At 37.5% G+C, this 15,537-nt stretch overlaps 1 protein-coding gene across 1 annotated transcript in view; it reads right to left on the bottom strand.

Annotated features, from left to right (window-relative positions):
- Nucleotides 1–15,537, bottom strand: part of Smp_161670 (beige/beach protein-related) — a gene marked incomplete at both ends in the record, with an annotated part of 112,157 nt that overhangs the window by 38,887 nt on the left and 57,733 nt on the right. The window contains 7 exons of the mRNA XM_018791404.1: nt 2,651–2,781; nt 3,518–3,650; nt 6,053–6,550; nt 8,399–8,501; nt 9,923–10,118; nt 11,270–11,438; nt 13,050–13,214. Of these exons, the coding sequence (XP_018645460.1) occupies nt 2,651–2,781; nt 3,518–3,650; nt 6,053–6,550; nt 8,399–8,501; nt 9,923–10,118; nt 11,270–11,438; nt 13,050–13,214 (1,395 nt within the window). The remainder of the gene's footprint in view (nt 1–2,650; nt 2,782–3,517; nt 3,651–6,052; nt 6,551–8,398; nt 8,502–9,922; nt 10,119–11,269; nt 11,439–13,049; nt 13,215–15,537) is intronic.

Raw genomic sequence — 15,537 nt, 5'->3', positions numbered from 1 at the left:
ACGATTGGTTCATATTCCATTTTTTCCCTCAGGTTACTGGAGCCAATGTTCATCATTGGTTTGGAATCAGTGTTTTTAAATTCCCCTATGTGAACTTTCCGTGTCCACCAACCTGGTCAAAGCGCCGGACATTCGCTTTTCGTCCTCTCAATTTTATAAATAACAGCAATGCCGCGAGAAGGCAGTGAGTCTGACTTCCCCGACAGAGGCTGTATACGCGTAACTGTGTGAGAGCATTTTGAGAGAGGGGGGTGGACCCTCCCCACTCTCAGCCGTTCCGGGGCATTTGGGGACAACCCTTTTCCAGTTGTTATTCATGCTTTTGATATCTGCTTCCGAATCTCGACGCAATATGTTCTTTGGCCTTCCTCTTCCTATCATGATTCCATGTTGGCGCTTGCCATGTGATGTAGTTTGATCATTTCCATAATGTATGTCCTATAACGTCTTTTCGTAATTTGCTCCTCAGTTGCAAGCTGGTCTGCTCTCTCCCACAGTAGGTTGTTGCCGATGGTATCTGGTGAACAGATATTGAGTATCTTACTTTGACAATTATTTATAAATACTTGCACGTTTCTGATGATGGTTGTAGTAGTTCTGGAAGTTTCAGCTCCGTACAGTAGAACTGCCTTGACGTTCGTGTTGAAGATTCTGACTTTGATAATGGCTTGCGGACAGTTGTTTTGAGTTCCATATGTTCTTTAATTTTGTGAATGCTGCCCTTGCCGTGCCAATCTTCGTCTTTACATCTGCTTCAGATCCTCCACGTTCATCAATGTTTGTTGTCCATTCCGACTTTAACATTCAGATCTCCCATTAAGATGATCAGATTTTTTCCTGAGCATATATATATATATATATATATATATATATATATATATATATATATATATATATATATATATATATATATATATGGAGAGCATGAGAAGGATATAGTTCGACGATTCCATGCATCAGACTTAAGAAGTAAAATAGCCTAGTCCCACTATATTCACATGTGCCCGAGAGGAGATTAAGGTCGTACGCTCAACCACCATCTTATCACAATGGCCTGATCGATCGATACTAAGTGTTTCATGGAAAGTTGTCAGAATTTAGGGAGATAGTCCGTAAATTTCAGCTCTAATACTTTCGATTGTCCCCAGTCGTATTCTCATTTACTACAATATTATACTGATGACCTTTAGTGAACCAATGACAATACAGTTAGAGTTTTCTAGGTGAGATTCCAAATTTTGGGGCAGTTTAGAAGACGACTTAATAGTGTAGCATCTGCGAAAGAGATGATTCTTCTAAGAAATCGTATTTTATATGATTTATGATCAAGAAATGAGATGTGTAAAGACTTGACACTAAAATGACGATATTGTTTCACACTGTATAATATACTACTGAAAAGGAACCAATTAGGCTAGGTACATTCTTTGTTGAATTAAAGCTTTCACTATAATGATGGAATGGATTATCAGAATGTAAGTCACGACCGCTATAGCCCTGAAAAATGTAACTCATATTTCTGCAGAACAGTGGTATCAGTACTGTAAAAAGGGGTTATTGATTGTGAATGTCTCGTTTTAAATAGTATAAAATAGTATAAATAAATGCAAGAAGGTACAACAAAAACAGAAGTATAAAGGTTGAATGGTTAACTGCTAACATAGTTGTTCTTTCTTTATTCTTATCCATAGTTGTTTAAAATATGGAACCGAACTACAAACAAGTCTTACTTACAAAAACTCGGAATAGAAACGCTTGAACGCTGATGTCTATACTTAGAAGATATGTAGGACCATGTACAACTATTCATATTGATGATTTGAGAGTGTATAGATACATTCATATATAGAGATACCTCTATCGAGTCATTGTCCATAAATGCCACTTTACAGACCCAACTACTTGTGTACACATACCAAAAATGTGAGAGTAATGTGGACACGGGTGAAAAATGTTTAGACTGTACTTATTACACGTACACTGAAAATAAGCCTATGAAAAAATGGCGAGGCAGGATCGTTGATGCGTACTGTTGAGGAGTCCCACAATACGACGAAACGGCCGTCCAGTGTTTTCAGGTTTTTCATGGTGATCTAGCTTCAATTGACTGATGAATTCAACTATATGTAATAATTGTCTATTCATACTTTAATACTTTCATTTTTATAACCTTTGCTCTAATTACCTTAGTTATGAGTTCGAATTATGAGTTAGAGTTTCAGACTATTAAGAATCATCAGTTTTCAAATTGATTAATCGTTTCATCGCCTTGAAATCTCCATAATTTTCAACAGCTGAATTCTGATTGGTTGTTTTCTCATTGGTCGTTCTCAAGGTCACTCGTAGAATCGCTGAAAACTGAAAGTTGCTTTTAATGTACGTCTTAACTTTAAAATGATTACCTATCAATTAATAATTTCACCTGTGCCCCCTTCGGGGGTTACTACCGGTCCGAAGCCCGGATAAAGGAGGAGGGTAAGGCATGGGGTTAGCGACCACCATCCCGTAGAAAACTAACTCGCTAAAAAAACGCTAATCAGTATCAATTAACAATGACAACCTTAGTAAGTCGATATAAACGTCCATTTAGTTACCAGTATAGATATCAATATACACCTATACAAACATATAACTATGAATATCCACTTACTTCTATACGATATTCATTATCAATCAAGCTTTTATGATTACAAGTAGTATCAACTAGAAACATCATAAATAAATGAACAACCCTCCGAACTTTTTCTCCATCAACTGCACCTGGAAATAATAAATTCTGATCTGAAAAGAAAAGAAAGGTAAACCATAATAAAAAGTTGAAGTATAGTAGAATAAGTCAAGTACTGTAGGGAAATATTCTAACAAGGAATTAGATAAACAATGAATAAGTTATCATCATAGCTCAAAAATATGGGAAATAGTAAGATCTCAAATGCTCTGGTACGGCCGAAAGTGGAGAGAGTCAGCTCTCTGTCTCCAAATGATCTTATATGGCAACGCATATACAGACACTAACAGGAAAGTCCTACTCACCGCTTTCACGTAGCACCACATGTGTTGTTTACGAAATTGAGAGGATGAAAGGCAAATGTTCGACAGAGCCCTTAATCAACTCCGCTGGTGAGCGGCCTATGCTCCTCCACGAGGGGTAACAGGCTTAAGTAAGTAAGTAAGTAAGTAAGTAAGTAAGAGGCCTTAACCGGGTTCGTGGATATGGAGGATCCATCTAAGAGAGTTGGAAAACTCTTATTCCAAACTATTGGTACATATGGGCTCCAGTACCCTGTGGGAACAAATGGCGTATGAACCGATTATTGGTCACCGGCTACCATGAGACTGCATCTCCTCACGATACTCTACTGCCTTGTGGATCAGACCTCTAAGTCGAAGGCTCGGGCTGTGGCTTTCTAAGAAAACCATCTGCTTCGGTCTGAGCACCCGGGCGGTATCATAGCCCTAACACAATAAATAAATCAATAAAAGTAATGAAATGAATGAATTTGAAGGAGTTACTTACTATAGTTTGGCAATGATTGTTCTAATGAATAAATGATGAGTTCAAATAACCGTTGAATTATCCAAAAACCAGGTTTAATAAGAATATATTGACTATTGACTTCCATAAATGATATCATTGCTCTATAATATCCCTATTTATAATAAATCAAATAGAACTAATTAATGATGTATATTAGATGAATAGTAAGCTTTAGTTGATGATAGAACCTTTTGAACAATTCTATGAAGAATATCAATTCAATAAAGTCATAGTCTAGTGTGGTCTACTTATATCCATATGAGTAGTATATAATGAGGGTCAGACATAGAATGTATTTTGGCAGAAGATCGATCAGGAAAGGACAGGAATGAAGCGCAAACGGTAAGAAAATTCATAAACAATGAATTCAGAGAAGATGGACTGATATTTGCAGAAGGAACAGTCAAGATTGAGACAATGGATTGATAGTTTGGAAATTAACTGTTGACTGTATGAATTCACTCAGTATTGTTTGTTTGAATCTTCCCATTGATGTTTAAGACTGCAAATGGTCAGTCCCATTACATAATCAAGTGACTATCAGGTCTCAGTAGCTGAATGGATAATGTGATGGTGCTTGAAGCGAAAGGTACTGAGTTCGAGTCCCAGAGTGAACATCAACTCTGAGATGTAGGCATATCCAGCTGACGAGTCCCAAATAGGACGAAGTAACACACGTCCTGGATTCCACTGCTAGCCACTATCCATCTTTACTTACAATGTTGACTGTATGGTTAACAGAATTCATTGAGATAGTCTGTAATTTGTGCTTAAGTACATTCGATTGTCCCCACTCGTGTTCTTGTTCACTACAATAGTATAGAAAACTATTGGAAATTTAATGGAAGAAAGGTAGAAAACAGCTACTTGAATGTGCTTACACCTAAATCTATCAAAGAATACACTATCTGTGAATAAATATACACTTCGTGGAATAAACAGAATGTACCATAATATCAGCAAACAGGGCGGGACTATCATATATGGACGAACCAATCAGATTTCAGATAACAGGTCTTGAATTTTTGCGCGAAATTCATTCATCTATTTAGCTTAATAGAGTTTTAACACTATGGCTGATGTCAGTTTGTGATGAAAACCCTAAATTCGATCCCTTTAACTTTCAACTGTAAATATTAATCCTTATTCCTTACAGAGGTTTATAACCCTCATTTGGTCCTGGTTATTAGGTGGATACTATCAAAGTCATTTTAATACCGCTCAAGGGTCTTCAAAAAATTATAATCTCATCATAAATAGCCTTTCAGTCAGTCAATCAGTCACAACGTAGAACTTTGTACGTACGTACATCAGTGCGAGTTGCATACCACATTAACACAGAGATGCAGTTGTCGATTCGTAGTAGTAGCTGTAGTGTCGGTTGGTATGTTAAGCCCATATAGCTTCTGGACAAGCCGATTTACCTATCCATCTTGAATCATGTTTAGATTTTGTTAATTATTCACTTATTAACCCTGGCTATTTTTTATATGGGCGTAGTCAATCAATCAGTCAGTCACAACGTCGAACTTCGTACGCACGTACATCAGTTCGAGTTGCCATACCACATTAGCACAGAGATGCAGTTGTCCATTCGAATCCCATAATGGTAGAAGTAGTACGAGTATAAGCAGTAATCGGAAGGATTATGGTTTGAAGATGTTATTCAAGGAGTATAACCCAGTGAAATAAACTTGGAAAGGGAAAAAAGATAGAGATATGAAGAATTCAGAAGATTAGAATTTGGTAGAACACAATGAGTGGATGCACCTCCGCCATTGCAAAAGATTTTGAGCCATGTCATTCAAGGTCTCTAACCATCGATTGTTATCATCTCACGGATCCCAACCAGGTAGTCTACACCTACCAACATGGCTCAGTCCAATTGTCAGTGACTTCATGGATTTGCGCCACGTTTTTGTCTGGCCACCTCTAACTTTCTTCCAACCTACTCCTATGACATGAATCATTGCACGTCGGGGCAGTTGGTGGTTGGGTATACATAACACGTATCCCAGCCATAAATAGCCTTTAATATCCTGCATAGCATAATGTAGCCTTTTCTCAAAGGTACACGGTTCAGTAGTAAGGGGAAATATTAACTAATTCATAATACAATAGAATATATCTATTGATATCAAAAGAGTTACTGTTCTCGTTAGCGGGGAATTCCAATCCGAATAACTGTGTAAAACATTAAAAAAAACTTATTAAGCAGTTATCCTTAGTATGATTACCTTGATGAGTAGTAAATTAGAAAAAGGAAAAATTTAGTAAACAAGTTTAATATTTGTTAATGACTGATAGGTCGTGGGTTCGAATCTCGTGAGGCGGGATCGTGAATGCACACTACTGAGGAGTCTCACAATGGGACGAAACGGCCTTCCAGTGCTTCGAGGTTTTCCATGGTGAACTAGCTTCAATTGACTTATGATTCCCACCAAATCCCCGTCTGATAATTTCCTGAATTGCTGAAAATGTGATTATTATGAACAAAGAGTTTTGAAAGCTTACCACCCATGGATCATCATTTGTAATAGTTGTACTTAAATGCCAACGTTCTAACTGACTAGATATCCATAGAATTTCATGTAAACACTTAATAGTTAATTGAATTAAATTATCTTCTAGAATTTCATCATTTTCTAATATTATCTGTGAATTACTCATACTACTATGTTTGTTGTTATCAGTAGTCTGGTGTTGAGGATTACTAGAAGGATAAACTGAAGATTGAATAGATAAAGTTTGTTCTACGTTATAATGATTTGATACTGAAACTGGACGTCGATTAGTCGCAATACGATCTGAAATAGTAGTGGAATCTAACGTGTTGACATCTTTCAAATAATCCATCTGTATATTAGATGGACTATTGAATACAGATTCTACTTCACTATTTGACAAAGATGATTCTCTTGATGTTTTATTCTGTGATAATAGTGAAGTTGGTGAGTATAATTCATCACTTTGTGAATTGATTGAACTACCATGACCAGAATCATTAGTTGACTAAAAAGAAGAAAAAAAAAACATGGCGATGAGAGCGTGAATCATGAGTAATGCTGGTTGATTAGGTAAACAATAATAGATTGGAAGTTGAAATTCGTCACTATTTCAAGTTACATCACTTTGGAAACAATATAGAAACGAGAGTTTGAGAGGTTGTTCAGTTTTGCTAAGATCAAAAACAGATTTAAACTGTATAACTATTAAAAACTTAGAAGCATATCACTTTATCACAGTTCAATGGTTCAAAGATCCAGTATTCGATTTACAATGATGGGGGTGTGAATGTGCACCTCTGAAGAGTATCATACTAAGACGAAACGGATGTTCAGTGCTTTTATGTTTTCAAAGGTTGTGTCACTTAAACGTGTTTATGATTTTATTTAAATTCAACAGTTTCCACAACCCTCGTTTTTATGTTGTTTTCAAAGTGATGCAACTTATTATCATTAACGTTATCGGTTGTGTAATATCGTGGATTGGTTGAAGTTAGACATCAACATCGTTGGATCCTATCTCAGTGGTCTAGAGGTGAAGTGTTCACACGGGAGACTGAAGGTCCTGGATTCGAGTCCGTTTGGTGTGGGATCGTTGACACACGCTGTTTAGGAGTTCCATACTGCGGCGGAAGGGTCATCCAGTGTTTCCAAGTTTTCATTGATAGTCTAGCATTGATCAATTCATAATCTCAATCAAAACTCAACAATCTATTCAACATTATATATTAGGTACAATATAGAAATATCAGCACAAAATCTTTCAACAAATTTCCATTCCTTGTTTCTTGATCAATCCTGGCGATAAAATATTGAGTGATCTCCAGTTACGTGTTGGCAATTCACAAATTCACATCTGAATATTTTATATAGTTAAGATCATGAGTCAATTGAAGCCAGACCACCATGGAAAACCTAGAAGCACTACATGGTCGTTTCGTCCTATTGTGGGACTCCTCAGCAGTGCGCATCCACGATCCCGCACTCGCGAGATCCATATATGACAATTGGTTTTTTAAACTAATACACGAATAATTTTCTATCCTTTTCAATGCATGTTGGCCTGCCAGAGACCACGATGTATCTGATGATGATTGTACATTTTGTAAGTTGTAAAGTGAAAGGTCGTAAACTTTTCTCAGAAACGCGCGATTAATAGACGAAGTGATGTTTCAAAACAAACAAACAAACAAAAACATATAACCTGTTGAAATGTGTAAATGACAGGAACAGGTAGCCCAGATATTCGAGCAGATTGCCGAAGATTAAAATAATGACTGATTTCAACTTTCAATTTGTCATTCAACTAACAAGTAATATCTGACCCAACTGTTGCTGCTACGTTGACGTGGAGGTCGGGCTTGTCTATCGTGATGAACTAATCAAGCTATACTGACTCGAACAATAGTTTTTAAACGTCCTACCATGCCAGGCAGGTCGGTTGAGGAGCGGTAAGACTGAAAGCAGCAAACCAAGGTCCGAAGGCGAAGTCGTACTGCTGACTGTACAGTGGTGTGACAGCAGTAAGGTGTTTCCTTCAAATAACCAGCATCATAGCGATGCTGCCTTCCCACAAGGAGGGGTGGGATTAGAAAAGGTTGACCTTAAAAATGCACACACCCCCTTATCCCATGGATATCCGTCTTCGGCGGTAAGGTCCCAACAAGTACGGAGCTAACACAAAAACTACCCGCGAATGAAGTACTTTACTGTATGGTTCTTAGATGTTACTAAGATGTTTTGTCAATTAGTATTCAAATACATTTCGTTGTTCCTGCCTGTGTTCTTGTTCACTACAGAATAACTGTTGACAACAGTATTTCTTGTGGAAAAAAAGAACAATTAAAGAACTTACTTCTAGACGCTTTGAATGAATTTCACTTAAATGTTTTTGTGGTAATTGATTTCTAGCTAATCCAAATCGAGATATGGATATTCGATCAAGTTGATGAGCTTTCCTATGTATAAATACAAAAAAGGCATATAAACTAGGGTTCAACTTTAAATAATACGTATATAGATTCATTGTTTATTTAAAACTGGGCACATTTGATGATTGATTGAACGATTGTGGATGTGGACTGCTGAGGAATCCTATACTAGGACGAAACGGTTATCCAATATTTCCGGGTTCTTAATGACGGTCTAGCTTAGATCAACTCATGAATTCAACAGATAAAAATACTACAACCTCCGAAAATCTCCTTACTGATTGGTAATACACCAATACACCAATTTCATATCTAAATTATTTAACAATTGAATATTAGTTTTAATAGTTGAGATCATGAGTCAGTTAAAGCTAGCCTACCATGGAAAACCTGGAAGCACTGGACGGTCGTTTTGTCTTAGCATGAGACTCCTCAGCAGTGCGCATTCACGATTTTGCCTCACGAGATTTGAACCCACAACCTATCAGTCGCGCGCTCGAGCGCCCAACCTCTAGACCACTGAGCCGATATCCAACGGTGTTAAGATTTAACTCCAACCAATCCACAAAATTGAGCGACATATCCACCAATGTCTTCAGTGAGTTACTATCTCATAGAATACCCGGTTGAACCCCACAGGTCACTGCTTCCCAATAGAACTCCAGGAAATACCTCGAAATATTCTCACATGGCCATGTGTATACAGCCCCTGCCAGGGAAGTCCTACTCGCTACCTTCTCGAGGCGGGGGTGTTGTTTACAAAATTCATAGGATGAAAAGTAAATAGCCGGCACTTTAACTGGGTTCGTGGTATGCAGGTTCCACCTAGGGTAGTGGAGAAACCCTGATTCCAAACTGATGCTGAGCATGGGCTCCAGTATCGTGAAGGAACAACTGACATTTGAACCAATTGTTGGTCACCGGCTACCAAGTGACTGCATCTCCTTACGTCACTCCACTGACTTGTGGATTAGACCTATAGGTCGAAGACTGCGAGTGTGGCCTCCTAAAAAAACCACCTGGTTCGATCTTGGAACCCGTTCAGTATCACATCTCTCATACAAATCAATGATAACTACTACTGACCTCATTGTTATTGTGTGGTGCATATGTATATGGTGTCCCCTTGTACCAATGTTTATGTGTTCAAATACATAGATATTGAATAACTAGTAAGTAACTATATTATATGTATATTCATATTCCTGCGTATGTTTGAAATACATGATTCATATCGCAGAGGTTGAGATTTGCTTTCTGGACTGAGCTGGTCGAGTTAGGATAAAAGCTACTATCTTGGAGGTCCAATAAGAACTTAGAGTTGACTCTAGGCTGCTCGTTTTGGTTTATGCTTTATTGATCTGGTCAATAAATCGACGTTCTAATCGGTGATCGTATTACGTAATAATCAAATAGGTTATATGGACATAACATCTACGAATACTTACTCTCTAGGACATTTGATCAATAATCGAAAAAATGAATCCATGAATGCTGGTAATTGACTTAATACTTCAACAACATATTTTGATGATTTATTAAAAATATCCATAAAGGTGTTCATTGCTAAGATACGAAATTTCAATGGACTTTGATGCAATAGATCCATTAAACGTAACAATCCCATTATATCATATGATGGACCTAAAAGTAAATGATTAAGAAATAATTATTTTGAGCTAAGATGGATAGTGGCTAGTAAGGGAATTCATGACGATCTTCACTTGGTCCTATTCGGGATTTGTCAGCTGAATGTACCTGCATCTCAAAGTTGATATTCACTCTGGAATTCGAATCCAGTACCATTCATTTCAAACGCCATTGCGTTATCCACTTAGTTACTGAGTCTTCATAGCCACATGCTGGTCTACATTAACTCTAAGATCCAGGTACATCCAACTGACAAGTTCCAAATAGGAAGAAGTGACGCGCTTCCTGGATTCCACTCCCAACAACTATTCATATGATATGATATTTATATTTCCTATTGTATAATTGCTAAGTAACTTAACTATACATATCCATATCCCTCTTATTATAAGCTTCATTTTGATCTATAGACTATTATTATACGATATACCATTCTTCAGTTATCCCCAGTCTATTGATTACTGTTCCCCCTATTCACAGCCACATTTGGCCAAATCTTATACACATGTTATTTTCTATTTTATGGTACGCTATGGTCAGTTTCTTCAGTATATAAACCCTGTGTGTTTGAAAATAATAATTCATATTGCAGAGGCTGTTATTGATGTTCTGGACTTAACTGGCTAGGCTAAGCAGATAGAAGGACTGATAAGTACTCAAGACTGCTCATACGGCTTTCGTGTATCATTGCTCTGATCGATAATTCACTCCTCTCTGATTGGCGGGGGTCATCACGTCATATATGAACTGGGCATGCACGCAGGCACTTGATATAGCAAGTCCGTACAAGTTGAAACAGTCATATACAGGTAAAAAGACAATGATTTATCATTAACTGACTAGAAACAGTGACATTATAAACTAACATCACCTGGAGAAGCATTGAAAATCAGAGAATATTTGGAAGCACTGGACGGCCGTTTCGTCCTATTATGGGACTCCTCAGTGGCAGTGCGCATCCACAATCCCGCACTCGCGAGATTCGAACCCAAAACCTACCAGTCTCGAGCCGTCCAGTGCTTCCAAGTTCTCCATGGTGGTCTAGCTTCAATTGACTCATGGTTTCAACTTTGAAAAATACTGAAATCTCCACAAAACCCCTTCTGACATAATAGAACATTGAATATATATAGAAGAATACATACCACGTTTCATTAGATCCAAGAATATTTTAACAATTTCATAATCTTGTAATAACATTGATATATTTGAATTATTGTTGAACAACGAACTGAATCCATTCCAATCTTTAAGAAATAATTGAGACTTATATTTATCGGCTACTCGATCAGATAAAGCTAATTTATGAATAAACTGAAATTAAAATGAAAAAAAAAGTACTGAAAATTATCAGATGGGGTTTTTGAAGCTAGACCATCATGGAAAACATGAAAGCAGTGGATGACCGTTTCATCCTATTGTGGGACTCCTCAGCAGTGCACACCCATGATCATGCCTCGCGAGATTCGGACCCAGGACTTATCAGTTTCACGCGCGAGGGTTTAACAGCCGTCCAGTGCTTCCAGGTTTTCCATGGTGCTCTAGCTTCCATTGACTCATGACACATTATTTCGTTACCTTGACTAATTTATATAATTAGCTTGAATTCATGAGTCAATTGAAGCTAGACCATCATGAAAAACATAGAAGCACTGGATGGTTGTTTCGTTCTAGTATGAAACTCCTAAGCAGTATACATCCACGATCTCACCTTGCGAGATTAAAAACCATGACCTCATCAGTAGTGACCGGCTTCAATAAGTATTTGCTGAAGTTTTAGTGAGACGGCGTGACCAGTAGAGTTCAACCGGGTCTTTTATGAGATAGTAACTCACTGAAAGACAATGGTGGACTATCGTGCAATATCGTGGATCGGTGTAATTTAGACTTTAACACCTTTGGACGCTGGCCACCTCAATGGCCTGGAAGTCAAGCATTCGCGCGCGACGTCGGTAAGCCCTGTGTTCAAATCTCGCGAGGCAGGATGGTGGGTGCTCACTACTAAGAAGTTCAATACTAGGACAGAACGGTTGTCCAGTACGTTCAGGTTTTCCATGGTGGTCTAGCTTTAGTTGACTTATGAATTCAACTATGAAGTTAGAACCAGCTCCACAAATCTTGTAATTTCTAAGTTGAAAATGATCAACAAATTAATCCAAAGTTTCTGATCCTCTGTCCACATACAGTAAAACTTTACATATAAGTAAACTTAAGTTTTAAATAAAATAGCTATTCCAACTATCATATTCCTATTGATACAGATAGAAAATATGAAATAACCTTCTGTGAAATGTGTTTATTCATTTATTTACATAAATACATGAACATTAGTACAAGGAGGTACCAAATATATATGTGCCACATAATTTTTGTGTGTCCTGGAATAATGTCCGGATGCCCGAACCAGAGCAGGTAATTTTCTTAGAGAGCCGCTCTCCGAGCTTTTGACCGAGGAGTCTAATCTAGTGGAGAAACATAAGGTGATGTAGTCCCGTGATAGCCGGTGAACATCCATAGGTTCATACTCCATTTGTTACCTCAGCGCCCTGGGACCCATAAAAACCATTGATTTGGAATCATAATATTCCAAATCCAACAAGTGTATCCTTCGTGTTCACGAACCCTGTTAAAGTGCCGGACATTTGCATTTCGTCTTCTCAATTTCATGAACAACACCCCTCGCCTAGAGAAAGCAATGAGTAGGACATCCCTGGTAGTGACTATATACTCGTGACCATGTGAAAAATTTGGAGAGGGAGAGCTGACTATCCCCACCCTCCACCATATCAGGACATTTAGGGGTGCAATAGTGTAACCTAACCACCATAACCACTCTTAATCACTTGATGATAGAATAACAAACCTACTACCCATGAATATACCTTGGAGATTAATAATAATGATCACAAATTCAAACTGATTTACCTTTAATACCAATTTCTTAGTTTCAATATCCACTTTATAATTTGGTTTTAATAATAAACTATACAATTTAACAATTAAATCTGATTCATAAATTAATAATGTAAATTGATCATTTGTATGAGTTTGATCAAAGCAATGATCTAACATATTGATTAGATCCTTTACCTAAAATGGAAAAACAATGAATATTGAAGGTCTTTTTTATTAAAAACATTCTTAGAGAGGAGGCAACACTAACATCCTTTGACCTAAAGATCTGATCCATAAGGCAGTGGAGCATCGTAAGGAGTGGCAGTCCCATGGTAGCCGGTGACCAACAATTGGTTCATACACCATTTGTCCCCTCAGGATACTGGAGACCATGTGCACTATTTATTTGGAATAAGGGTTTTCCAACTCCTGTAGGTGGACTCGTCGTGTCCACTAACCCGATTAAAGCGCCGGACATTCGCTTTTCGTCCTTTCAATTTCGTAAACAACACCCTCGTCATGAGAAGGCAGTGAGTAGGACTTGTGTGGCAGAGACTATATACGCGTGGCCATATGAGAGCATTTCGAGAGGGAGAGCGTACTCTCTCCACTCTCGGATGTACCAGGGCATTTGGAAATATTTGATAAATACTGGTTCCATATTATTACAAAATACATTGTGCCGAAATAAATAATGGTAGTATTGATGTTTAATATAGTGTTTAATTTTCATCATCATTTATTATGGCGACAAAATTAGTCTCAAAGCCTCCTAGTGGGAATTGCTGGATAGCGAAATCAACTATGTTAGCTAATTCGACTTATCAGTGGAGATTAGACCAACCCATCAATTTGTTGTACAATGTGTTACTCGGGTTCTAACTCGGGGCTCGCCAAATCTTGCAGGCTACTCGATGTGTATGCTTATGTATATGAATTGCATAAGTGTCGGATTGTGTACTTCGTGTACGTAGGTATATGCAAAGAGTAAGCGCGTAGGCTCGCAACATGTCTGTCCTATGTTAAATGAAATTAGAGACCTAGACCAAATGGTCAAAAATAGTGTAGCATATACTAGGGTGAGGTAACCATCAACCCGCCCTGAGAGTGCTTATATGTATATAACGTGAAGTGCGTGGACGAAAGTCTTTGCATCAGTTGCATGCGCGTCATGCGTAAGAAACAGTCAGTTGAAGCAAATGCGTTGCTAGCCACCATCCATCTTTGCTTATAATGTTATAAATAGTAGTAGTTTAGTTAACAAGAACACGAGTGTGGACGATCGAATGTATTTGACACGAAAATTACGGACTATCGCAATAAAATATGACAATCATACAGTAATCAGTTAATTCGCAAACTATCAATCAATTGTCTAAATCTTGGTCGTTCCTTCTGCGAATATCAGTCCGTAGTCTCCGATTATTATTGTTCATGCATTTTCGTACCAATTGCGTTTCGTTTCCGATCTGCTACTGAAATACATTCTATACATGACTATCGTCATATACTACTTATGTGGATGTAAGCAACCCACACCACACTTGTAAGGGACACCTCAAAAATGCCTATCCTTAACCCTGCCTACGAATGAACCTAGGGGACCTTCAGATCTCGCGATGAAACCTTGTTCTTTGGAATATTGAGCCAGTAATAAACAGCCTAAATGCTTAATATCAGTCATTTAACGATGTTACAAAAGTATCTTACGATCTTGTTTGGAAGTAAGGGCCTCATACCTAACTCGATTGAACTCTACTAATCATAGCTTCTCATTGGAACTCTGCGAATTACCTTTCAACATGACCTATAATTGAGCACATAATTATTACTATTACTACCAAATGAGATTTGTGAAGATATTTCGGTGAGACTATAATTTATGGACGACATTTTGGACGACACTTTGAGAATCTCCACCCAATAACTAGGATTAGATGAAGAGAAATTAGATTTAGGATTTTTATCACGAACTAACATCAGCTAAAATTGGCTAAATCTATGAATGAATCTCGTGCCAAAATCCAACACCTATTATCTTCAATCTGATTGGTTCATTTATAGATTATAGTCTTGCCCAATCTCCACAAACCGCACTGATATCAACTGAAATGTATGAATGAATCTCGCGCCAAAATCCAACACCTATTATCTTCAATCTGATTGGTTCATTCACGTGATCATTACATTTCATGAATGCCTTGATTTTAAGTAAAGAATAACTATATCAGAGAATCTGCTAAATATGGAATTAAAACTAAACATAAATTATAATCTTATTCTAAAGCCTTCTATTCATAGATTGAAAGTATTTCATAGATTATAGTTCATCAAGCTTTTATGCATACGTATAAGACCTTCATCAACAGTCATGAACTTAAAAAACTGACATCACATCCAGACTTTGTGAACATTTGATATATAGTTTTTTTTGGGATCAGATAGTAACTGTTTGAAGTAGGGAACGATAATGGTCTAAGTATTCGAATATAAAACAGCACTATTTGAACAGCTGACT

The sequence above is a fragment of the Schistosoma mansoni genome (assembly GCF_000237925.1).
Source record: "Schistosoma mansoni, WGS project CABG00000000 data, chromosome 3 unplaced supercontig 0077, strain Puerto Rico, whole genome shotgun sequence".
Taxonomy (NCBI): domain Eukaryota; kingdom Metazoa; phylum Platyhelminthes; class Trematoda; order Strigeidida; family Schistosomatidae; genus Schistosoma; species Schistosoma mansoni.
This window is presented reverse-complemented; position numbering and strand designations above follow the sequence as displayed.